The sequence below is a fragment of the Leuciscus leuciscus genome (assembly GCF_965113295.1).
Source record: "Leuciscus leuciscus genome assembly, chromosome: 12".
In the NCBI taxonomy this organism is placed as follows: domain Eukaryota; kingdom Metazoa; phylum Chordata; class Actinopteri; order Cypriniformes; family Leuciscidae; genus Leuciscus; species Leuciscus leuciscus.
Genome location: NC_138736.1, coordinates 37,157,631 through 37,184,866, shown reverse-complemented (window position 1 = coordinate 37,184,866; position 27,236 = coordinate 37,157,631). Strand labels below are relative to the sequence as shown.

The following is a 27,236-nucleotide window of genomic DNA, read 5'->3' as shown; positions in this document are numbered from 1 at the left end:
AGTTCACCATTGAACACGTGCACATTTAAAACCTTTAATTTGTCAAATTAATTATTCTTAGCGCATTAAAACAAATAGAAAGAGAAGTATATTTGTTTTTCTTTATGCGTTCAGTATTTATTTATTTTCTAAATTAGTGTGATATTTTAAACAGGCGTCGCAATTGCGTCATTATAGCGCGACGCTTATCAGCGCCCCTTGTTTTCTACGCAGTTTCGTCGCGATGTGTATTTAATGGAAATTTCCACTCCTTCTGAACCATCATAAACACCTATTCAGATGAAATTATGTTAAATATCGCTCTTTAAACGGGATCCGGACACTCTGAGGGGGAAACCTAATCAAATTCGTGTGTTTAAAGAGCGCAGTCTGTGTTCGTTCAGTAACACTTTTAGTTTGTAACTCTGCTCTTCTTCATCAGTGACTCAGTATAGGGATTTAATCGTCGTCAGAAATCATCACTAAACTGTCTCTGATGGAGTATCACAGTGTGGGCCCTGGAGGGGTGATAGTCTCGGGTAACAACGTACCTGCGTTTCTGACCAAACTCTGGACGCTGGTGGAGGATCCGGACACAGACCCGTTAATCTGCTGGAGTCCTGTGAGTTCTGGTTTTGGGTTTTAGGTGGTTTGGGGAAGGTTTACAGCTCTGGATTATAGTTAGATTCTTTTGAAATGAGCAAATTTAGGCCTAAACCAGTACGTCTTAAAATAACCTCTGATATGGAGGCTCTGGATCCTGAATATACTGTTGTTTTGCCTTCTATTTATAAGTGGCCCTGATGATACTTGGGCTAAAGGGGCTTGAGCCAGTTTACAGATCCGTCTTTTAGTTTAGATTCAATTGTCATGAGCCAGTTTAGACTCTTAAAAGATATAAAGCATTGATTTAATTGTATTTGTATCCTGTCTAAATCTGGAGTATTATAAGTGGATTTGCCTGGTGCTTTTGTTTTTTTTAGGCTGACTGTCAGGACAGACTACAGATCTTTAGGTCACCGTTTTAATCTCAGAATCTTTTGACATTTTGTTGCTCTGTCATTGACTTGTTTGTTTACTAAACTCTTAGGCCCGGTTTCACAGACATGGCTTAGAGTAAGCCATGATTAGGCCTTAATTTGTTTAGAAGTAGCTTTTATAAACGTAAATAATATTACTGGTGTGCATCTTGAGACAAAACAACGGCACTGACATATTTTAAAGAGATGTCAGTGCAAGTTGCTTTTCAGTTAAAACAGTTCAAACATGCGTTGTAGTCTGGGAGTAGGCTTAAAGGGATAGTTAACCCAAAAATGAAAATTCTGCCATTAATTACTCACCCTCATATCATTCTTAACCCATAAGACTTTTGTTTATCTTCGGAACACAAATGAATATCTTTTTGATGAAATCTGAGTGATTTCTATTCCTCCATTGACAGCCACGCAACTACCACTTTGACGTTTCAAAAAGTTCATAAAGGGATCTTAAAACTATTCCATATGATTTGAGCGGTTTAGTCCAAATTTTCTTGGTTCTTGCAGAAGCTCAAACGTGCTGCATAACAAAAGAATAAACCTCATTGGTTCTTGCAGAAGCTCAAACGTGCTGCGTAACATGAGAATGAACCTCATTGGTTCTTGCAGAAGCTTAAACGTGCTGCTTAACATGAGAATGAACCTCATTGGTTCTTGCTGAAGCTCAAACGTGCTGCGTAACATGAGAATGAACCTCATTGGTTCTTGCTGAAGCTCAAACGTGCTGCGTAACATGAGAATCAATGAACCTCATTGGTTCTTGCTGAAGCTTAAACGTGCTGCGTAACATGAGAATGAACCTCATTGGTTCTTGCAGAAGCTTAAACGTGCTGCGTAACATGAGAATGAACCTCATTGGTTCTTGCAGAAGCTCAAACGTGCTGCGTAACACGAGAATGAACCTCATTGGTTCTTGCAGAAGCTCAAACATGCTGCGTAACATGAGAATGAACCTCATTGGTTCTTGCAGAAGCTCAAACGTGCTGCGTAACACGAGAATGAACCTCATTGGTTCTTGCAGAAGCTCAAACATGCTGCGTAACATGAGAATGAACCTCATTGGTTCTTGCAGAAGCTCAAACGTGCTGCGTAACACGAGAATGAACCTCATTGGTTCTTGCAGAAGCTCAAACGTGCTGCGTAACATGAGAATGAACCTCATTGGTTCTTGCAGAAGCTCAAACGTGCTGCGTAACATGAGAATGAACCTCATTGGTTCTTGCTGAAGCTTAAACGTGCTGCGTAACATGAGAATGAACCTCATTGGTTCTTGCTGAAGCTCAAACGTGCTGCGTATCATGAGAATGAACCTCATTGGTTCTTGCTGAAGCTCAAACGTGCTGCGTAACACGAGAATTAACCTCATTGGTTCTTGCTGAAACTCAAACTGCTGCGTAACACGAGAATGAACCTCATTGGTTCTTGCTGAAGCTCAAACGTGCTGCGGAACATGAGAATGAACCTCATTGGTTCTTGCTGAAGCTCAAACGTGCTGCGGAACATGAGAATGAACCTCATTGGTTCTTGCAGAAGCTCAAACGTGCTGCGTAACATGAGAATGAACCTCATTGGTTCTTGCTGAAGCTTAAACGTGCTGCGTAACATGAGAATGAACCTCATTGGTTCTTGCTGAAGCTCAAACGTGCTGCGTATCATGAGAATGAACCTCATTGGTTCTTGCTGAAGCTCAAACGTGCTGCGTAACACGAGAATTAACCTCATTGGTTCTTGCTGAAACTCAAACTGCTGCGTAACACGAGAATGAACCTCATTGGTTCTTGCTGAAGCTCAAACGTGCTGCGGAACATGAGAATGAACCTCATTGGTTCTTGCTGAAGCTCAAACGTGCTGCGTAACACGAGAATGAACCTCATTGGTTCTTGCTGAAACTCAAACTGCTGCGTAACATGAGAATGAACCTCATTGGTTCTTGCTGAAGCTCAAACGTGCTGTGGAACATGAGAATGAACCTCATTGGTTCTTGCAGAAGCTCAAACGTGCTGCGTAACACTAGAATAAACCTCATTGGTTCTTGCTGAAGCTCAAACGTGCTGCGTAACATGAGAATGAACCTCATTGGTTCTTGCAGAAGCTCAAACGTGCTGCGTAACACGAGAATGAACCTCATTGGTTCTTGCTGAAGCTCAAACGTGCTGCGTAACACGAGAATGAACCTCATTGGTTCTTGCAGAAGCTCAAACGTGCTGCGTAACATGAGAATGAACCTCATTGGTTCTTGCTGAAGCTCAAACGTGCTGCGTAACACGAGAATGAACCTCATTGGTTCTTGCAGAAGCTCAAACGTGCTGCGTAACACGAGAATGAACCTCATTGGTTCTTGCAGAAGCTCAAACGTGCTGCGTAACATGAGAATGAACCTCATTGGTTCTTGCAGAAGCTCAAACGTGCTGCGTAACACGAGAATGAACCTCATTGGTTCTCGCTGAAGCTCAAACGTGCTGCGTAACACGAGGATGAACCTCATTGGTTCTTGCTGAAGCTCAAACGTGCTGCGTAACACGAGAATGAACCTCATTGGTTCTTGCTGAAGCTCAAACGTGCTGCGTAACATGAGAATGAACCTCATTGGTTCTCGCTGAAGCTCAAACGTGCTGCGTAACACGAGAATGAACCTCATTGGTTCTTGCTGAAGCTCAAACGTGCTGCGTAACATGAGAATGAACCTCATTGGTTCTTGCAGAAGCTCAAACGTGCTGCGTAACATGAGAATGAACCTCATTGGTTCTCCCATGTCAAGTAAACATGTTTGAGCTTCCTTTTACCATAACTGATGTGTGAGTTGATGAAAGTCACTGAGCCTTAATAGAAGCCTAAATTCAGTCTGTTGATCATATAAAACAATGAAGTCTCTACAGAAATTTCTGACTAAACCGCTCAATTCATATGGATTAGTTTCATGATCTCTTTATGAACTTTTTGAAGCATCAAAATGGTAGTTGCGTAGCTGTCAATGGAGGGACAGAAATCTCTGATTTCATCAAAACGATCTTCATTTGTGTTCCGAAGATGAACAAAAGTCTTACGGGTTTGGAACAACATGAGGATGAGTAATTAATGGCAGAATTTTCATTCTTGAGCGAACTATCTCTTTAAACCTTGTCTGTGAAACCGGGAGCCACTGTTTTAATCATTTCTGATGTGTTTTCAGAATGGCACCAGCTTTCATGTGTTCGACCAAGGAAGGTTTTCCAAAGAGGTTTTGCCGAAATACTTTAAGCACAACAACATGGCCAGTTTTGTTCGCCAGCTCAATATGTGTAAGTATACGAGCAGCCCGACAACAGAATCAGTCTGTTTAATCCTTTGTACATATTGACTACATAATAGACCTAATCGACCCACCCAGATGATGTCATTATGCTCTGCACCTTAGACAATATGTATGATGTTTCATACATAATAATTAGATTTACATCCTGAATGTTTAGAATAAATGTATAGGTTGATATAAAAACTTTTGCGTGCAGTCAACATGAAAGGTTTTGATTTGTTATATGTTCAAAGTCAATATTCTGTCAAGTCAATTTATTTGTATAGTCATTTTCAGCTGTCTAGAATCATTGTATTATTGGTAATAATAATACATTTTATTCATAGAGCACTTTTCACATTTTAACTGTTTTATGTTTTCTAAATGTCTCATTAATTTGTAAGCAGAAAACATTTAAATAGGACCTATTATGCCCCTTTTTACAAGACATAATATTAGGGCTGGGTGTCGTTCAAAAATATCCGATACCTTGATTTTGATACCGGTTCCTGAACGATACTTTTTTCGATACTAATTTTATGATATCCATTTGAACAAGATCAACAAGAAAAACTTGGGGTTTTTTTTCAGTTTGACTCATGCTCCTTAGCCAGTGCACAAATGAACAAATTTTTTTAATAAAGAGCTCATGTTCACCAAAGCTGAATTTGTTTGATCAAAAATACAGTAAAACTTGTAATATTGTGAAATAGTATTACAATTTAAAATCTGTTATTTTATTTGAATAAATTTCAAAATGTAATTTATTCCTGTGATGTCAAAGCTGATTTTTTTTTAAATCATTACTTCAGTGTCACATGATCCTTCAGAAATATGAAAAAAGTTTGCTGCTTAATATTTTGGAAACTATGATAATTTTTTTCATGATTCTTTGATGAATAAAAATTTCAAAAGAACAGCATTTATTTGAAACCGAAATCTTTTGTAACATTACACATGTTTTAAGGTCACTTTTGATCACTTTAATGCATCCTTACTGAAAAATTATTCTGACTAACCAACAATTTTTTGAACGGCAGTGTCCATTCAGTAGGTCATTATTGCAATATAAACACTGTCAGAGTGATCAACAAGGTATCTCTTCATTTACCAGTCGAAGACGGAGCAACTTTCTGCCCTTATGTTTACTCCGTGCACTGTCAAGTGCTTCATCATATTTGTCGTGGTAACGTTACCAGTCTTTGCAGCAATTATTTTACCACAGATACTGCATCGCACGCTGTTGACATCGAGCCTGGGGAAATGTAGCCACACTTTTGATCGACTTTTCCACATCTTTAGGGGGTTGGGACGCTTACACACTTCATGTGCATCTATGGGGGTTGGGACGCTTACACACTTCATGTGCATCTATGGGGGTTGGGACGCTTACACACTTCACATGAGCCACATCTCTGGGCGTAACCGCGTAAACTATTGTTTTTAGTGCTTATTGGCTCACTGACGTTGACGAGTTAACCACTTGGGTATCGAAATCTGGTACCGAACAACAAGTAATTTTTCGATACTTGATAGTATCGAGGCCATTCGGTCGGTACCTAAAAAGTATCGAACTCGATACCCGGCCCTACGTAATATAAGTCTCAGGTGTCCCCAGAATGTGTCTGCGAAGTTCCAGCTCAGAATAACCCACAGATCATTATAAAATGTTGTAAGTCCCCATTTTTTTTATTGAAGTGAAAACATACTGTTTTCATGCATGTAGCTTTAAATGCAAATGAGCTGCTTCTCCCCTCCCCACTTTCCAGAAAAGGGCGGAGCCTGTACAACTCGTGCCTCTGTCCGGATACTCTGCCAAAAACTAACAAAACATTGGTTATCATCTCAGTCGTGTGACATTGCAGTTCTTTGTCATCATGAAAGTTTATTATTTGCATTTTAAAGCCATATCAGTTTAAACTTCTGATAAATGGTTTTCTGAGCGCACACATCTGAAGCGCACGCACAGAAAGCTGCCTGTCAGACAGCGTGTTGCGTGAGTATTAAACTAAGTTCTCCTTAAGTCTTATTGCACTTAAACTGTCAAATACACACAAGTTTGTGTGTGTATATTAGATCTGTGTGTTAAAGTGACAGGAGCGTAATACCGCTGTATATGCTGTTAATATGAACCAAACGATAAAAAAACTGAGAATCACTCACTTCTCTTGATTGAATAACTTTAGTAGCTTTAATAAGAATACATTTCTTACTTGAATGCTGCTGTTAAATGCTCTGGCGAGGAGATAAACATGGCGGACTGTGCACAGCTCACTGAGGGGAGGAGCTAAGCTAATAGGGCAGATTCTGTGGGCGGGGCCTAAGCGTATGTTATGTGTCACATTGGAGCATATTTCTGAACGGCTCATTTTGAGACACTTTAATAACATGTGGATGGATTTTTACCACAATGAGTGGTTGTGTACACACACTGCAGACACACACACACATGTTCAAAAACAATATAAAAGTGCATTTTGCCTGATAGGTCCCTTTCAACAAGACAGAATTTGTGCTTATAACACACGTTCATGTCTTCCTTGTAGATGGTTTTCGGAAAGTTGTCCACATCGAACAGGGAGGGCTGGTAAAACCAGAGAAAGACGACACTGAATTCCAGCATCCCTATTTCATCCGCGGACAGGAGAATCTGCTGGAGAATATCAAGAGGAAGGTAACAACGGTAAGTAGAAACTTCTCTTATTTATTTGGGGAAATCTGCTCTTGCTGAAACATCTGAACCTCTTCGATATGAGAATATTTGAGCAGCATGTTTGTGAGATATGGTCTCAGTGACCTTGAGTTTCGAATGCTCCAGGTTTTTATAATTAGTTTTTATTTCTGAGTTTTTTTTTTTTTAATCCAAAGCAGCTTACACTCAGACTGAAGTTCATTTAGGACACAGTTCTGATGTCAGACCAGTAATGCGGTATTAATTGGTCTGGGTTCTTGGGGGATTCCCTGCTGCTCATGTTTCACTTATAAATGAATATTTACTAGAATTATATTCTCCCACAGGGAAAACCTTAATAAAGTTGGATTACATATGAACTTTTCTTACTGAGCAGAGGCTTTTCCAACATCACGTGTGGTTTGTAATGTAGATGTGATGCTGGCAGAGAAGGCTTTCTCTATTTTTTTCTGTCATGTACACTTGATTGATTTTACTGATATTTTTGCCATTTTCTGGTTTTTAATAAAGGTTTTTCAGACTAGGGTCCAGAATTATTTTCAAAATATTTAAAATGTTTTTTTACACGTCAAATTTGACGTTATCTTTAAACATATGTTATGGAGTTTTTCATATGAACTAAATTTGATCCTATTCTTCTTATTATTATTTATAAACACTGGTCAGAAATTAATCGAATTTGATTAATCCAGAATTGGATTAATCATAAATCAGTTCATTGTATTCGTTGAAAACCCTAGTTTGTAACAGTCAGAAATAAAACGCATAGTTGGCTGTATAATATCCCATAATATAACATCATAACTTTGTATCATGACATCGTGTCTTAAACTATGTAGCTGCCTTTGCACTCTCATTGTTTTTTCCCGGATCCTTGCCATTTAAAATAGTGAAAAATATGTAAATTATAAGCTATAGTTTAAATAGGCACTGTTTAGCCTGTACTAACTATACGTCCTATTTACTGTAGATAATGTGTATATACCATTACTGAATGAATGTATATAGAATAAGTAATTACATCAAGTTTAGATGTGTTAAATGAAATTTTCTTTAATGAAATCAGATATTTTTTTGTGCAAATTTTTGAGAAAATGGAAAGCACGAATTACCAAACCATTTAAAAAAAAAACACTTCAATTCTGTCTGGAAATCTGCGGTTTGGGTTTTTCCAGTTCTCGATCTGCCGAGTGATGGGTAACCAAATTAAGCGAAAGTGTTTTTGCTCGCGATGGTTTCCATGTGCTCCGGGTTTCCTCGGTGTCCCGGTTTCCCGTTGGCTCGGTGACAGATTGTGATAATCAGCAGGTCTGAGAGGAAGCCAGCTGGAGACGTGTGGATTAGAGGCCTGAGGTTCTGGGGCACTTAATCTGGCGTCACTCTGATGCTCGATCGCAGCCACTTTCCAGCCCTCCCGATTTATAGTCTTTCCTCTCCCGCTCTGTCCAAATGTCCAGCTCAGGGCGGAAATCAAACCGTTAGCACATGCTTTCCACTACGTGAGGGTTCAGAAACGGGTCATGACAGACTCCTCTCACCCCTCCAATCACATGCAGTGCATATCTCCATCTTTGACGTTTTCATTGTGTCCATCTGCAGGTGTCGAATATTAAACACGAGGACATCAAGTACAACTCTGACGACGTGTCTAAAATGATCACAGATGTCCAGCTCATGAAGGGCAAGCAGGAGTCGATGGACTCCAAAATCAGCACCCTCAAACAGTAAGTCACGTAGCACGTAACGCTACACCGGTCAAACGTTTGGAATAAATACGTTTTTAAAATGTTTTTGAAAGAGTCTATTCTGCTCGCCAAGACTGCATTTATTTGATCAAAAATACTGTAAAACAGTAATTTTGTCAAATATTATTACAATTTATTAAAGGGGTGGTTGAATATGATTTCAATTGTTTAACTTTAAGTAGTGTGTAATATTGCAGTTTGAGCATAAACAACATCTGCAGAGTAACAACGTTCAAAGCAAAGGGAGATATTTTCTTTTAAAGAAATAGCTTTTTAAGGACTACAACAAAAATTCCTCCCTAAAATTTACATAAACCCCGCCCTGAACACGTTTTATAGATTATCAGGACAGAATATGCTAATCAATGACTAGAAAATATCTACACATAAGCTACATAAATTCATCAACCAACCATTCAGAGATGTCCTGTTGCTTCTACATGTTGTCACTTCTTCTTGAGTCTCTCCATCTTTGTCTGACTCCGGTTTGAACATAAAAGGCTAAAAGTTTTGAAATTTTCAGTGCATGTCTGTGTGAGGTAAAAGGACACAAGCTGTAGTAGCTCCGCCCCCTGTGCCGGGAGCAGCGGCTCATTTGCATTTAAAGGGACACACACAAAAACGGTGTATTTTGAGCTAAAACTTCACATACACACTCTGGGGACATCAGAGACTTATTTTACATCTTGTGAAAGGGCTTTATACCATGCATTTAAAAAAATTGTGGTAATATATTCAGCAAGGACACATTTAATTGATCAAAAGTGACAGTAAAGACATTTATAATGTTACAAAATATTCTATTACAAATAAATGCTGTTCTTTTTAACTTTCTACTCATCAATGAATCCTGAAAAAATTAATTCTTGAATCAGCATATTAGAATTATTTCTGAAGGATCATGTGACACTGAACACTGGAGTAATGATGATCACAGTAATACATTAGTTAACAATATTCAAATAGAAAACAATATTCCTGTTTTTATTGTATTTTTCATCAAATAAATGAAGCCTTGTTGAGCCAAAGAGACTTTATTTTTTATTTTATTTTTTATCCAAATTATTCCAAACTTTTGACAGGTAGAGTAGGTTTGGCAAACCATGATTTCCACTTCCTCTTTCTCTTCTGGTTTAGTTTAGTATCTAAACTGACTTCAAAGGGATAATTCACCCAAAAATGAAAATTATCATATTTTTTCTTCTGCTGAACACAAAAGATGATGTCAGAAATGTCTTAAACCAGACAGTTGATAGTAACCATTGACTTCCACAGTATTTTTTTTTTTTCATACTATGGAAGTCAATGGGGTCCATCAACTGTTTGCTTTACCAGGGTTTCCGCGGGGTTGTAAAAGGTAGTAAAAGGTAGTAAATTAAATTATGCCAAATTAAGGCCAGTAAAAAGTAGTAAACGTCATCTGACGAGGTAGTACATTTTCGAAGCCCCATCTAACTGGGTCTATATCATGGGTGTCCAAACTTCGGCCCGCGGTCCAGTTTTTATTGGCCCGCAGCCAGGGTCCGAAATTAACACCTGCCAAGTGCGGTTAGATTTTCCGTTTGGCGAGTAAATCTCAAAAGGCTATCCGCCACACTGGCGGGTGAATGTTCATCATACCAAAATAGTAATAAAAAAATAATACAATTGCCTTTTGTAATGTTATGATGCCTGGAAATTAGTTAAAATCTCCTGCGAATCTAGAGCGAGCGAGCGAGCAAAAGCGCGCATGCAAACCGTGTAGCGAGCGCACGGCAGAGAGGGAGAGACCTTGCGTGTGTGTGTCTCTCTCTCTCTCATGCAGTGGTGACGCGTTCATATAAACGGCACCTAAACGCTGTAAAAAAAAAATATTATGACATTTTAATTGTTTATTAATAAACAAGTGTTTCTGTGTCAGCTGCAAAGATGAAGTTGACACTGACTCGCGATCTTCGCAGTAGTGAACGCGCCGGAGAAAAATGCATTTCTTACGGATTAGCCTATAGCCTACTTTTATTTAGTTTTGAATGGTTCTGTTTAAAAGTAGAAATTTCAAGCTTTCTGTAGATAATAGATATAGGATATTTCTAATTTGTTTAGGTCTGTGAGGCGAGTAGCCTAGGCTACCTATACGCTGAGTTTCGGTTCATGTCTGAACGTGTTGTGATTATACAAAATAATGAAACATGGATTAAAATTAAGATAAAATTAATACAAAACGAAATTCGTTTCAAAGAGAGGCTTTGTGTTTTCTGTTTGATGTCTCTGTGAAAGTTTTAAAAGCATCCTTAATGGAGAACGAACGGTTAGGCTACATAACATGTTTTTTTCCTCAAATGGAAACACGAAATAAAAGACAAAATACTTTTTAAAAAGACAATTTTTGGGGAAAAAATATGGATTTATAGCTTTTGAAAAAAATCTGGATGGATTAATAGCGTTTTGGAAAAACATATGGATGGATTTATAGCGTTTTTAAAAAAAAAAATCTGGATGGATTAATAGCGTTTTGGAAAAAATCTGGATGGATTTATAGCGTTTTGGAAAAAAATATGGATGGATTTATAGCGTTTTGGAAAAAAATATGGATGGATTTATAGCGTTTTATAGCCAGGTTGTAAAAATACAGTATTGTGTCAATATGTCACCTCTAGTGTGTGGCCCGGCCCTTTGTTTATTTTTCTGTATTTGGCCCTCACTAAAAAAAGTTTGGACACCCCTGGTCTATATGGTTTTCAATTAGGGTAACTTACGTGTGCAAGCCTATTTCCTTACTAAACTTCCATGAATTTATTTTTATTTTGAGTCGGACCCAAAGACAGAGGTTTAAGTCTCTCTGGTTCCCTATCTCTCCCTCCCAGTGTTGAAATTAAGTTATAATTGCCTCATTAAATTGTGATTAAATATGTTATTAATTCATTTTGGAAAGATATTTCATGTCTTTACTTGTCACTTTACTTAACACTTAACACTGCTACAGTTGAAGTTTGAAGCCGTGTTGGTAGTAAAAATATTGTGATGGTAGTAAAATAGGTGGTAAAAAGGTAGTAAATTCAATTTAAGAATCTCTGTATAAACCCTGTTTACCCATAGTCTTCAAAATATCATCTTTTGTGTTCAGCAGAAGAAAGAAACTCATACAGGTTTGGAACAACTTGAGGGTGAGTAAATGATGACAGAATTTCCATTTTTTTGGGTGAACTATCCCTTTAATGAGGTTCGTGTTTGACTGATGTAGCAGTTGGCTAGTTGTCAGCCAAGCGGTTAGTGCTCATCCAGTGTTACACTTGGTTGACATCAATAGCTGTTCAAAGTGTAACGCTTAGGACGTGAATGAGGGTTAATCTCTGCCGGGTTTGTGGCCACTCATTAATGCTTCACCTTTTTCAACCCTGTTAGTCATGGCCTGAAAACGGCCAGGCGTCCTCACGCCAGTGTGACGTGGCTCGGCAGCTGCTCTCAGCTTTTCCAAAGGCATTTTGTCCCTTTCACTCTCACAGCTGGACGGGTCTCTAGGGTTTCGGTCACGTGTTTGTGCGGTCAGCTGGTACATGCAGGCTAAATATTACTGATGATGTCAGCATGAAAGCATCACCCCTGCAATAATGAGTCCTCTGAATTGGTTACAAATATCTGAAATCCGACAAATCATCGTAATTTTTTTTAATAAACATCAATCTAAAATTTTATAACGTCAGTCTATGTCATGTTCCAGGACCTTATTGAGTAGGTTTAAAAAAAAAAAATTGATTGTACGGCTGCTGAAGATGTGTTAACATGTCAAATTAAAGGAATTTAATGTTAAAAATATTTAAATGAATTTATTATTTATTATATTTATTTAAAATAATATTTTTTTGCTTAAAAGAGAGATCACGATTCTGAATACACAAAATAACATGACATTTATTAGAGGTTCTGGAAAAAAATGTTAATTGGTGCAGTCTATTTTAAAATATTTAATCAATTTGAAGGAATTACTTTTTTAAAAGAAATTGATTGAGTGATTCAATGACTCTCTTATAAAGACTTCACTTGTTTCATTACTTGATGAATCAGCATTTTTAAACGAATAAGTTGAACAAATGATTCAGTGACTTGTTGCCACCTACTGGTGTAATGATGTAACTGATACAATCTTGATTTGAAGCGTCAAGTTACTTTCAAAAGGTGTTTTACTCTATTTTGATCGTTACCATAGACATCAGTGTTTATATCCAAACTAAACTTTTATCACAGTACTTATGTGACAATCTGAATATTTGTCAAAGGGCAATTCCACGCAAAACTGTCACATCCATAACGCCAACACAATGCCATGGTATTTAGTTGGCGTTATGGATGTGACAGTTTTGCGTGGAATTGCCCCAAACAGAAATAATGAGTTTCTGAAGCTTATGGTTTATGGTTTGTGAAGCTGTTTCATATCTATATATATATGATAATGTTCTGGTGTGATTTTTGTCAGTGTTTTAATAGACACTGTCATTTAGGAATTAGATCACGTGGATGTTTGAATCAAGATTGCGATCTTTTAGTGATTAATCGTGCAGCTCTATTCATAAATCAAGTTATTATTGAAGTTCAGTGTGAAATATCATCAAACAATGAAATATACCGTTCATAATGCGTTTATTGCTAAATTCAATTATTTCAGAATTTTAAAATGTACAATTACTCGCGTTTAACTTAAAAAAAATCATATATAATTTCTTTTTCTTTTTCTGAAAGTCTGTTTTGGCGTACAGGATGTTTTGAAAGAAATTGCCTCCAGTTTGTGTCTTTCTGAGTAAATGGGAGTATATCCTCCTGCTTACAGGAATCCACACCTGCCCCTGTAAACCCCCGTCCCATCTGCTGAGGGGTGAGCGGGGGGGCAGGACACATGATCGGAGGAGGGACTCTTAAAGAGCTGTTTTACAGACGCAGCTGAGTCCTCTCGTAATCTCCATATAAGAGACCCGTCCGCAGGGAGTCCACGGCCCTCTGATGTCCGAGAGATGAGTCACATCATCTGTGCCTCATTTTCCTGATATTTTACACTGAAAAAATTGGATTTACTTTGAAACCATTTTCACTCAGAAATTGCTCCCAAATACTTTGACAAATAATTTTGAAAAACTGAAAGCAACACATTGCATTAAATGTGAAATTTTGAAGTAGAAAGACTGAAATAGTATTTTCTTATAAAACATTTTATTTACAACTTGCACTCAAACACTGTTTGTACCATTTACATAATATATCTACTTTTTATATTTATTAAATGGATAGTTTACGTAGTGAAATCTAAGCATTGTTCAATTAGTTTATAATGCATTTTATAGATTTATTATATCATGAGATGTAAAATCATATGTATAAATATTTATATTTAGCTTTTATCATGTTTATATTTCTATTTGCACTATTTATAATTTGTCATTTATAATTTGTACAATAACTTATTTATATATATTTATTTATAATATAAATATATTAGGATATATTTTGATTTGATAGTAGTGATTTGAAGTTTTAGGACTCTAAGACTAATAATTGTGTATTTGTATACATATGTATATGTTTATTTATTTATTTTTTGCCATGATTATAGCTGTGTTATCTGGTATTATGATAAATTATAAACCATCAAACAAACATATATATGGGTAAATTGTCCTATATGTGACCCTGGGTCACATAGGTCCATTTTTTTAAATTGAGATTTATACATCATCTGAAAGCTAAATAAATAAGCGTTCCATTGACGTGTGGTTTGTTAGGATAGGACAATATTTTGGCCAAGATACAACCATTTGAAAATCTGGAATCTGAGGGTGCAAAAAAATCGAAACATTGAGAAAATCTCCTTTAAAGTTGTTCATTTATGTTGGCGATTGTGCAGCATTCACTCACAAAAATAAATGCTTTATACATTTACGCTAGGAAATTTACTAAATATCTTCATGGAACATGATTTTTACTTAATATCCTAATGATTTTTGGCATAAAAGAAAAATGGATAATTTTGACCCATACAATGTATTGTTGGCTATTGCCATAAATATACCCGTGCTACTTATGACTGGTTTTGTGATCCGGGGTCACATATTTTGCACTTCCTAAGCAGATGAACGCAGCTGTGCTGATGGAAGGCCCGTACATAGACCATAGGTTTTTTGTGTCTTTAAAAAAAAAAGTTTGTTCATGATTTCAAATGTCCCCTTTATTCATAGGAGTTATCTGGCTTTGTTGTGTTATTTTTCCATTTACACCAGTGTGATGTACAGTATTATCCTGTGCGTTTGTTCCTCTGCTGGTCTGTGTTCAGGCCGTGTGTCTGTGGCCATATTGGGCTCGTGAGCGCACTTAAAATGGCATTTTATCAGTGTCCGGGGAGCTGAGTTTAAGAGAAGCAGGCCTTACTCAATCACCCTAAAAAAAACACCAGTCAGTGACATTTACAAAGATTAGAGCTCTCGTTCGTCGTGAATGAAACATCAGAACATGAATGAAAAATTTCACATTTTAACTGTAAAACGTGATTAAATCTGGTCTGTCTGTGTCCCGCAGTGAGAATGAGGCGCTCTGGAGGGAAGTTGCCACTCTGAGACAGAAACACTCTCAACAGCAGAAAGTCGTCAATAAGGTAAACTCAGATGAACTTTCCCTGCTTTCAGAGTGACGCATTCCTTTGTTCCTCAAAGTATTTGAACCTTCTGCTTTTGCAGTTCATTCCAGCCTCACAGGCAACCCTTAGAAATTAAACATGAAATGACATAAGCATCCCATTTTACCTCCATATTATGACAAAGTTAGATGTGAAATGGTCATTTTACAAACACTTTTAAAATTGTCTATTTGTGTCTTATAGTCTATTATTTACAATATGGAAATATTTAAAGGGTAACTCTCGCCAAAATGCAACCTAGGGTGTTTTTGTTAATCTACCCGAGGCAAACTTTCGTTTAAAAGCATAATTAGGAGGGAAACGCCACTTTTAAGTTTGACCGTATTTTAGTTTTAGGTTAAAGGGATACTTCACCTCTGGAAAGATGAATGTGTATTTAAAATAGGTCATTTATGTAGAAGAAATGTGAAATTATTTTTGAATTTGGAGCTTTCTAGACTGAGAAAAGCCAGAAAATGTATTTTTGGCTTATGTGGATGAAAGACAACAACTCCCAGAATGCACTTGCTTCGCTGCCCTAGGAGGCCACTCCCAAGCCGCGCCTACCAGTTAGAGAGCGCAGTTGAAAACAACAAGGCTACTAGTGAGACTCTGACGCATATGAATCACTCATCCGTCCATAAGGCTAGCTACCACCGGAGCTTGAAATTCATTTCACACAAAATGTCTAACGTTAGTTAGTTGGCGAACTCATTAATGAATTACTCCTCATTTGTATTTCTTTCGAAGTGGTGAATTATTGCATGGTTACGTTACCGGGATGTTCAGTCAGATGCGGTGCGAAACTAGGATGGTTCACAACACAAACGTCCGTGTCCTCGTGTGATTCAGAGATTTCGTCCAGGAGAAATTGGCATCGTTTAAATGCTTTGCAGCAGACGGACTCTATCTCTGTGTTCGTAGCGGTTCGTAGTTGCATAGTGAGATCACCGGCGCCACCAGTCCGCCCCCAGCTCGAGCCAGTCTGGGCTTCTCGTCCGCGACAGGCAGGTCTTCTGCCTCGGCTGCTCTTCGCTATGCGGCTTGTAAAGGTAGCCACAAACACCTGATTCGAGCATCAGACTTCCGAAATCCTCTTCTTCTACATCATATTGAGTAACGTTACCCTCCGCTATTGTCATATCTTCACAGCTTGCTCCACAGTGCCTGTTAGCTTAGCTTCCAAACAAGATGGAGGATATTGCTTTTAGTTTCAGAAAGTGAAGTCCCACCCACTGATCTGTAATAGGCCTGTAGCGTGAGCGGGTCCCGCCCCCTGGAATAATGAGGAGCTAGTGTTTGTAGTCTCTACACTTTTCAATGAAATGTGACTTCCTGCTTATTATGACGCAAAATGATGATTTTTACGTCATAATAAGCAGGAAGTAAAACACTTAAATCCTTATTTCTCCCATCTCAGGGAAAAATTAATGAAAAATCCACGTTTATTATAATATATGACTGGGTTTCTAACAATACAAAGCTTAATGCAAATGGGTGAAGTGTCCCTTTAAATGCTATAATAAAAGTGCCCCATTCACTCCCATTCACAAGGCATCAAAAATCGCTATTTTTAAAACACTAAGAAGGCTCGACACAACATGAAACTTTGCTGGAAGTATCACCAGGGGCTCTACACATGAACTCCAGCATTGAGAACAGTGTTTGTGTACACAGAGTTTACTAAAAAGAAAGATTTTGAACAACTCACTGTGTTTCCGTCTGCCGGCATTTTGTCAGTCAAAAATAGTCGATCTCCGTAACAGGGAGGAGAGTAAAGATGGAAAGCTCCTAAAGCTTAGTTCGATATAAATTCACGGATAATTTGTTGTTTTCTCGTTAGTGAAAATCAATATTGACCTTGTATTTGAAAAAGGATCCTCATATAAGAAGCAATACTAAAATTCAGAGTCCGTTCATTCGCATTCGGAGATCGACTATTTTTGACTGTCAAAATGCCGGCGGACGGACACAGCTACAGTGAGTTGATCAAAACCTTTCTTTTTAGTAAACTGTGTACACAAACAATGTTCTCAATGCTGGAGTTCATGTGTAGAGCCCCTGGTGATACTTCCAGCAAAGCTTCATGTTGTGTCGAGCCTTCTTAGTGTTTTAAAAATAGTGATTTTTTGATGCTATCATAGTCGTGCCCCAAACACTCCCATTCACAAGGCATTTTACCTAAAACTAAAATATGATCAAACTTAAAAGTGGCGTTTCCATTCTAATTATGCTTTTAAACGAAAGTTTGCCTCGGGTAGATTAACAAAAAGACCCTAGGTTGCATTTTGGCGAGAGTTACGCTTTAATGTCAGTTAAATACATGTCAAGCTGTATTTCTTTCTTTGTTTCTACAGCTCATTCAGTTCCTGATCACACTTGCGCGGTCGAACAGAGTCCTGGGAGTGAAACGAAAGATGCAAGTCCACCTCACATTAAAACACTCAGACTGATCCACATTTATATCTGTCACTGTCTTCCTATTTAAAGAGGACCTATTATGCTTTTTTTACATTTTCAACCTCTTTTAGTGTGTAATGTTGCAGTTTGAGCTTGAAAAAGGTCTGCAATGTTCCAAAGCAAAAAGTCACTTCAAAGGTAATTATTATGTATATCAGTGTGACACTGTTTCTGAACTCCCTGAAACGCCTCCGTTGAAGTCTTGAGTTTACTTCTGGGAACGAACACGTCACACAATTCCTCGTTTAAATAATTCCCATCTAAGGCATGTGCTGTAAAGTGGACGAGGCCTGGTTGAGTTAGTTATGCTGGGTACACACCAAAAGATTTTTTACATCTTATAAGATTTTCAAAATGTGACGGACCACAAACATGAGGACAAAAAATACTAGATTTAAGCGTTTTGCTCCTATAGTGTGTGGTCTGCCATGATGTGACAAAGACAGCACACCACACACAAACAGATTTTCAACCAGAGTCTCGACTATGAACACAGGAAATCTCGCAAAATATCGTGAGACTTCAGAATAAGCATGACGGACGATATGCAGGAAGAAATTGCGATAGTGTTTGGAATGATTTTCACAGAAAATTCACGTGAAAAAACCATTGTACCTACCATTATATATAACCTTTTATACGGAAATATATTCATTCTTTATTGTCTTTATTTATTCTTTATTGGATTTATTGTCTCTTTAGAAAAAGTTATTTAATCCCTCTAGTCTATAGAACCTCACTGAACCCTTAACACTCAGCTTCTTTTTTATTTTTTTAATTTTTTTATTTTTTATTTTAAGAATTATACAATTACAGTCAGGGGGGTACAAAGAGTAAAGCCGATAAACAAACATAAAAATACATATACATAAACAGTGACAAACTTAAAAGTTAAACAAAAATTTGAAAATGTTTACAGATTGTAAACATTGTATTTGTTTATTGTAAAATTGTAAAATTTCTGCTCTTAAAATGAAAAACAAAGGCTTGTTTCCTCGAAATTTACACTTATGAATACTAAATCTTAACATTAAGCTTCCTGCAAGTGTGTGTGTGTGTGTGTGTGTGTGTGTGTGTGTGTGTGTGTGTGTGTGTGTGTGTGTGTGTGTGTGTGTGTGTGTGTGTGTGTGTGTGTGTGTGTGTGTGTGTGTGTGTGTGTGTGTGTGTGTGTGTGTGTGTGTGTGTGTGTGTGTGTGTGTGTGTGTGTGTGTGTGTGTGTGTGTGTGTGTGTGAGAATGACCGTGTCTTCCATCATCTCGCTTTCTGATTGGATATTGTTTCGTTTCACGTGATAATCTCCAGAGCGTGCGCGTGTTTGTCCTCGGAGTTCCCCCCACACATCAGGATTTCTGATCGTAAATATTAAACATGTTTAATATTTACGATTCGCGATCGGAGCGGCTCCGACGTTCTTCCGAGCAGGTTCGGACACTCTTAACACACCTCACACCAAGGGAAAATCTGATAAAATAATCTGTTAAACCATCAAGATAATCGGGACATAGCTAGGATTGTCGGAAGGGGAGAAATCGGCCCAAAATCAGCCCGATTATCTTTTGGTGTGTACCCAGCATTAGTAACTTGAAACTTAAGGTTATGATGAGGGGCGTAACATTTCCAAAGTACGCTCGAAGTGGTGGACCAATCACAACGCACTGGTCCAGCTGACCAATCAGAGCACATTGAGCTTTTCAGAAGGAGGGGCTTCATAGAGACAGGAACTAAACAGAGTGTTACTGACAGACTGGGAAGAGAGGAGCTGCAACAATGGAGAATATGGGGAAAATGCTTTTTTTAAACATTCAAGCATGAAAACCTATTCTAATAGAGACCAAAAACAAAATCAAGACTTTCAAAAAGGGCATAATAGGTCCTCTTTACCTGTAGTATTGCAGTATGTGAATTTTTTTCATTTATAAGATATTCACCCTTGTCTCTTGCCTCTTTATTTTTTGGGAGGTATTTTTCTCTCTCTTTCTTTCCTTCGTTCTGTTTGGTCACAGGCCCCTGATGTTGAACGATGGCAGCTCCACACACTCTATGCCCAAATACTCTCGGCAGTACTCGCTCGAGTCGTCTCCTGCCCTCTCTGTGAGTACTGCGTGCTTCGGTCTCAAACCGGGAGCTGAATTCACCAATGATGACCAGATTTGTTAAGTGTGATGTGTGTTTTCTTATCCGCAGCCCTCCAGCACAGCTTTCACAGGAACGGGTGTTTACACCTCAGAATCGCCTGTGAAGACAGGGCCAATCATCTCTGACATCACTGAACTGGCGCAGTCCAACCCTGTGGCCACGGAGGAGTGGATTGAAGATAGGCAAGTTTGAGATTCTCTCATAGGGGCAATGAGTTAATCTCGCAAAACTGGTCAAGAAATTTATTTGAATCATTTTATTTTGTTCACAAAAACTATTGTATCTCTTTTTTATTTTTTAGAAGTACTAAAAAATGCAAATCACAGTTGTAAGTAATGGAAATTATGGTCATTCAATTTTGTTCAAAAATAATGTCACAATCCATAAGATCTTTATGGTCCTGAAATACACCTTTTCTTTATGCAAACTACAATTTCAAATGACCATTTTTGCCTCTATATCGAACTCTTAAATATGTATGTTATCTGTTACGATTGCCTAACCTCATCAGAGTATGGTTGCATAGATTAATTGAATAGAAAGAGAATTTATGAAAATGCACTAATGAAAGTCTCATTGCTATTATTATAACAAGTCTCCTCTCTTTTTCATCACAGAACAAGCCCATTGGTCCATATCAAGGAGGAGCCGTCTAGTCCCGCCCACAGTCCTGAGGTGGAGGAGGTGTGTCCTGTTGAAGTGGAAGTGGGGGCGGGATTGGGTGTACCTGTGGACACGCCCCTTTCCCCCACAACCTTTATCAATTCCATCCTTCAGGAGAACGAGCCCATCAGCGCCCCGACCCCGCCTCCCAACGAGCAGAAGTGTTTGAGCGTGGCCTGCTTCGACAAGTGAGCTTTATCAACATGTTTACATCAGCTCAGAAGAGACAAACCACTGCTTCTCTGCTCAGTTTGAGTTGATAGACTTCCCTTGCTGAGTACCAGTTTATTCCCCTAGCCTGCTTTCTTAGTGTGATCCTATAATGGCTTCAGCTGGGATTGATCACTCAAAAGTGAAAGTTCTGTCATCATTCGCTCACCTTCATGCTGCTTCTGTGGAGCACAAAGACGTTGCTGTCTTCAATAATGTCAAAGTGGCTGGTGGCCTCTCTTTACGGCACTTTCATAATACATGTGAGAGTCAAAAGTTTGTTGGCAGTTTCTTCTTTTCTTTGTTCTTCTGCATTGACTTCTTTTTTTCCGACTGTATGCAAACAAAAATTCTCACATTTATCATAAACTTGATCATTAATCGCAAATGAGATTTGAAACCGAATGCAAGGTTTTATGTGCTCACACAAAATGAGCGTATTTCCCCAAAAGACTTGAAATATATTGAATTAATTGAATGGCCTACATTGACACTTTATGGTGGTTTTTTTTTGTCCTTAAATTTTGGTCACCATCCACTTTCACTGTATGGAAGAGAGCTTCCCATGCGTTCTGCCTTGCGTAAAAAAAAGGCAGTTTTTAATGACATGGGTGAGTTTTTAATGACAGGATTTTCACTTCTAGATAAACACTTTCCACATCAAAAATTTATTTAATTTTTTTAATGGGCAAAATCAGAAAATTTAAACTAATGAGCGGCTGCATTTTTAAAGAGTTCTGCAGAAGGTTTGCTCTTAACTAACTGTTCAGCCGGACTTATTTGTGGCATTTGGCTGCTCGCTTTAGTCTGGCAGACTGGCATAGTGACTAATACTAATACTTTTCCAGATATCCATGTGAGCCAGCACATTTCCAAATGACAATTCATCTTATGACACATAATTTGAGGGCCCTCATTTATTTTATAAGTAATTAAAGTGTAGGCTAATGTATACTTTATTGATTTTTGATTTTTTTTGCAGATGAATGAAACCCATAACCTGACAGCACTATCTAGCATGAACGAAATGCCAAAATTATGCTATTGGGTTCCCTTGAAGACTAAACCTAAAAGTTCTATACGGCTCCACATGAAATGAGTTTGATTTGCTCTAAGTTGCTGTACAAATCTAATGTAATCAGTCTAATTTAAGTCATTATTTGAAAATTAGGACTAATCTGTGCTTAACTGGTTTTGGCAACTATATTGGTTCACCTTCACACAGACTGGCTTGAAGATCTAAGACTAGAGCTTATTAAAAGATATACTTTTTTTTCAAAAGAGTTTGAGCTTTGTCCAAGAACATTCATTGAGGAAATATTTTTAATAATGCAGTTTTACAACCTCAGCCAACCTGTATAACCATTCGGCAGTGTCTGGTGGCTTCGAAACACCTGGACTCATAAAAACCCAATTCAGAAGATGTGTAATTCATCTCCGCCTGCATTGGCTCCAGTAGTTCCCGCTCCAGCTAAAGCGGCCCCTGTTTTTGACTGTGGCAGAGGCCCGTTGATGTGTGTAGCGCCCCTTGCTGTCTCCAGTACCATGTTGTGCTTCTGTCTTTTCAGTTATCCTCAGATGTCTGAGATCTCTCGCCTTTTCTCCAGCTTCTCCACCTCAGCTCTCCACCTCAGGCCTCCTCCAGGGTCAGCATTACAGACGGCCGAGCCGTCCCCAGAACGTCTGACGCTGTGTTCGATCCGATAGATGCTAACCGCACTTTAAGCTTGTACTATCAGAGCTCTGGTTGCCATAAACATTAGCTCATTTCTGCCCCATTATACCTGAGAAACGCTGAATGCTGATTGGCCGGTTGGTGGGCTCAGGTGTGTTAGAGAGCGTGAATAGGGTGTTCTGGGTCTCCTGAGCTTAATTTGAGAAGCGTAACGGCATGAACGTGTGTCATGGCATTTGAGCGAAGACGCATGTTTTGTGCTCCCATTGAAACTACCCAATCACCCTTTGACCCCTGTTCCCTTCTACCTCTGATTGGAAACTAATGTGATGAGGTCAGCAGCCCCGCCTCTCTCTATGACAACAACATCATCATCATCACCACAGTTTTGATCTTTCTGGGGACCGGCCTGTCTCCTGTTCTCATTGGAGTGTGTTCAAATGCTTCCTGTTATTGCTGAAATGAAATTGCTGATTTTTATCTGCTGCTTTTTTAAAAAGTAATCATTAAATGAGATTTGTTTGGGCTTTGGCGAGTGGAATTGTCTGCTTTGTGTGCCGCATTTGAGACATTTTCTTTGTTTCCTCTTTCAGGACAGAACTGAGTGAACACCTAGAAACCATTGACTATGGATTAGAAAACCTTCAGCAGATCCTCAATGCTCAGTCCATCAACTTCGACACCTCGCCTCTCTTTGACGTAAATGTTTTGAATATAATTTTAAGAATTATCAAAAAGTGTGGGGTCAGTTAGATTTGTGTGTGTATAGCAATTCCTTTTATCAGTTATATGTTACTGTATGTCAGCACTGTGTTCTTGATGTTGTTCTTATCAGTTTATTGTGTTTCACAGATTTTCACATCATCATCATCATCCTCTGCTGACGTGGATCTGGACAGCCTGGCTTGTGTACGTTTGCTTTCTTTTCCTTTTTCTTTTTTTTTAAGGAACTCACAGAATGAACAGAATGTAAAGACTTTGAACAAACCCGTCTGATCTGTTTAAAATATTTGCTGTGGTTTCAAACACCAGATGTATATCTGATAGCTAGAAGTACAGATGTGTAACTGCAGATTCATGCCTGTCCACGCAGTTAACTTTCACTTTAGAAAATATATATATACACATCATTGCACATTGAGAATATAGCATATGCAAATGTTCATCTCGGGTCCCTAGAAAGACTTCTCTAAAATGACCAACCCTGCTGACCATTGGTTAACATTTAATCTGCAGAAAGCTAAAAAATGGCTAGTCTTTTAATCTAGTATCTGCGGTCTCTTCACAGATCCAGGATCTTCTGTCACCTGAACCAGTGAAAGAACCCGAATCTAGTGCAGACTCTGAAAATTCAGGTATTCTGGATGTATTGAATTTTGAAGGGGTCATGACATGAGATATCAAATTTGTCTTGATCTTTTGACATATAAGAGGTCTTTGTACCATTAAAACATCATAGCGTAAAGTGTAATAAAATAATTTATTTAATCAAGCTCCAAAAATGGCTCGTTTTGATATTGGATGACACGTGACATCACACGGGCAAATACATTTGCATATGACTGATGCCTCCAGAGCGAGACATCGATGAATAGTCATCATCATCGCATCATAGGCCCCACCCACTGGCGTTGATTTGCTGAACGGTTGACATTTGCCTGCACTGGATGTGAGCATCGCGTCAAAAGCAGAAAGAAGCCATTCTAATCACTGACGCTGTCTACACTGATACAGTACACAGATGCGTGTTCAGTTTCTGACATCACACACTGGAGCCTGTCAATAACAGCACAAATGGAAGAGGTAAAGAACATTTGCGTTGACGTGTCTAGATGAAACTGCTCGTTTGCGTCTCTGTACAGACTTCAGAAGCATCCCTGCATCGGAGTGGTTTAGATCAATGGCGTCCTGTATCGAGTCGGAGCGTTATGTTTGTTCGGAGCATTTTACTGTGAATTTGTCTTGTAAACGAGACACAGTGTAATGGAGATTTCTCAAAGCAACTTTTGTTGACCGAGATGAAGCTGTATTGGTTCTGACAGCAGCCTCATCACAAATCACAAGTAAACTATCATAATGCTTTGTCTGTAAATGACAGTTTTATACAGATAATGTTTTCAAAACACTTACTCGTGTGTAATAGCGAGTGGGCGTTGATACTGTTTCCTATGCATTAGCTAATCATTACAGTGGCTGACAGAGAATGAGGGTTGAAAATAATTGTTTTTACACACACACACACACACACACACACACACACACGTATGTATGCATGTTTATTTTTTGTGCAAAAAAATCTTATTGACATTATAAGTGAAACTCAGGGAACATTAAAATACTAAAAAAAAATCCATGTCATGACTCCTTTAAACACAAAGACAGATATGTTGTGGTGTGAAGGGTTTTGGTGCCACTAGCATGATCAACTGAAATTGCAAAAATAAATGTCCTTTCAGGCAAGCAACTGGTCCAGTACACAGCTCAGCCCGTGATCCTTCCTGACCCGGTCACGACTGAGACCTGCGACACCGACCTGCCCATCCTTCTGGAGCTGGAGGACGACTCGTATTTCGGCTCCGAACCATCCGAAGACCCCACCATCTCCCTCCTCGACTTCCAGTCCTCCGTACCTGAAGACCCCAAACTATCATAGAGAGAGATGCTTTTATAAAAGGGATTTATGTCTGTGTGGGTTTTTTAAATTTGATTCTCTACATTTTATTTTATTTTTTTGGTCTTTTATTTAACACGTCAGGGCTAGCCATCTGAATATTACTCTGGTATTTCCCTTCACTTTTAGCCTGGGGAAAAAAAGTCTCTCAAAGCAATAGAGAAAATTCAGTATTCCTTCTGTCATGGAGTCAATATCTAAATAAGCTTTTATTTGTCGGCTCAGTAGTTTCCTTGTTATTCCAGCAGCGAGAGAACCTCAAACTAAATGTGTAGTGCTAAATATAATGTATTGAACACACTTCCTCCTTCTATTTGTCCAGATTGGATTTGATTTGCAACAATATGCAGAGATCTATACTAAGCGGCTCTCTTGCAGTCCGTCACCACTGCGAAACTTCCAAAAACTTGTTGTAAATGCAGTTTCCCGCTTGTCATTAGTTGATCTAATTATGTTGCAGTGACCCCAGACTGTTGTATTCGATGTCTGGTTCTCATCCCGCTAAGTACGCCAAATTTAAAATTTCCAGATTTTATTTGCGTTTTTCATCTCATGGGTGTTGAGGTTAAAAAAAATGTAATATTAAGAAATGTCACACGTCACCCACCTTCTGTAGCCAGAAAATGAGGTCGATCTAATCAGACAAACATGCAACAAGCATCAATGGTTACATAAATTTGTCCATCATCCCACCAACTTCTTTCAAAGCCATAGCTGTTACTCATCATACAGTGTCTGATCCTGGTTAGTGATGATGGGTATGTATTATGACGATACCGGTTAAAGGTGCATATTTAGTGTCGGAAGAGATTTTAATGAGATCATCTTTTGCTGTTGAAAAGTTCTAATTAGACGGCCAATAATGCTGTTTATAGGACGTACGTTTGAATATATAGTTTGGATTCTGTATTGATGTGTTTGTTATGACGAAACAAACACATTTCAAACACAGTCAACAGGTCTGAATTACACGATAGGTGTATTATATAATGACAGTTCATTTTTTTGCATTGATAACATGTCTATGCGCCCAGTGTACAATACATATTACCTGGGTCTGTATCTGATGATCTGATTTAAAGAATTTGTGCAATAATTCAACTCTTAACCAGCTTCAACACACACTGCTTTCTTTTAATCTCTTTTTTTTTGTTTGTTTGTTTGTTTGTTTTTGTTTGCTTTGCTAAAGGAAGTAGAGAATATTATAGGAGCATCTTGTGAAGATCTTATTCCACCTAAAAAAAAATAATATAGGAAAAAGTTTTTGTATTCTGATGTTATTTTTTTATGACACGCTCGTTTTCTCATTAATTCCAAACAGTAACAAATCACTTACAATTCCATTTCATGCAAATATTTTTAAATGAAGTTTAAAATGACAAAAACTGGCATATGAATTACACTTTTAAGTGTACTTTTCCATTTAAACCGTTAATCGTCTCAAGAAGAAAAAAAACAGGCTTCATTTGATTTATGCAAAATATATATTGAACTATAAAATATATTTTTTTCTTGTGATTTTGGTTAAAAAGTTACCCAGACCATTTCGTGAGATTCACTTATGTAAATTGGAAACCAAACTACAGACTTAAAATGGTATTTTTTGGTGTGATTTGTACTCATGCTATGACCTATAGACTTCTATCGTTCATCACTTGTTTATTTTTGGATGGCCGGCGCTGTTGAGGAACTGGGAGAGGAATGTCAGTTGTTGGTGATGCTCATCATTTTCAGTCACATTTTAGTCACTGGATGACTGTCATAGCCAGAGAGACATTGATACTAGGCATAAATTATTTTATTACGCATGTGAACAACACTTTGTGTATTGGTATGTTTCAAATAAAATGTTTTTGAAAGTATTTGGAAGTTTGGGTTTTATTTGCCTTGCTAGATCCTGCTAAAACCAGCTATTGATTGAAGCTGGTTTTTCATGGTTTCTAGTTGGTAGTTTATGGTCATTAGCTGGTCTAGATCGGCTTTCATCTGCTGGACCTGGTAGACCACCTTGGATAACCTGGTTTGGTTGGTTTGGTTGGTAGACCACCTTGGATAACCTGGAT

At 38.2% G+C, this 27,236-nt stretch overlaps 1 protein-coding gene across 2 annotated transcripts; it reads left to right on the top strand.

Annotated features, from left to right (window-relative positions):
- The first annotated feature begins 161 nt into the window (after positions 1 to 161).
- On the top strand, positions 162 to 27,035 carry hsf1 (heat shock transcription factor 1). Of its 2 annotated transcripts, XM_082186230.1 has the most exons (14): positions 162 to 601; positions 4,186 to 4,294; positions 6,834 to 6,970; positions 8,579 to 8,703; positions 15,262 to 15,337; positions 17,716 to 17,777; positions 19,822 to 19,909; positions 20,003 to 20,136; positions 20,572 to 20,805; positions 22,396 to 22,473; positions 23,096 to 23,201; positions 23,355 to 23,411; positions 23,791 to 23,857; positions 24,959 to 27,035. In XM_082186230.1, the coding sequence occupies exons 1-14, from the start codon at positions 476 to 478 to the stop codon at positions 25,153 to 25,155; spliced, it is 1,596 nt and encodes a 531-aa protein (XP_082042356.1). In that variant the 5' UTR covers positions 162 to 475; the 3' UTR covers positions 25,156 to 27,035. The 2 variants fall into 2 exon arrangements, with proteins under 2 accessions (XP_082042356.1, XP_082042357.1); XM_082186231.1 differs by lacking the exon at positions 22,396 to 22,473.
- Positions 27,036 to 27,236: the final 201 nt, after the last annotated feature.

What these genes read in the sequence shown, in the direction of transcription:
- hsf1 (XM_082186230.1), top strand. Translation starts at nt 476, where the DNA reads ATGGAGTATCACAGTGTGGGCCCTGGAGGGGTGATAGTCTCGGGTAAC. An exon ending in TGTTCGCCAGCTCAATATGT is followed by an intron (nt 4,295 to 6,833) that starts GTAAGTATACGA and finishes TCTTCCTTGTAG; the next exon opens with ATGGTTTTCGGAAAGTTGTC. An exon ending in AGCGTGGCCTGCTTCGACAA is followed by an intron (nt 20,806 to 22,395) that starts GTGAGCTTTATC and finishes CTGTCTTTTCAG; the next exon opens with TTATCCTCAGATGTCTGAGA.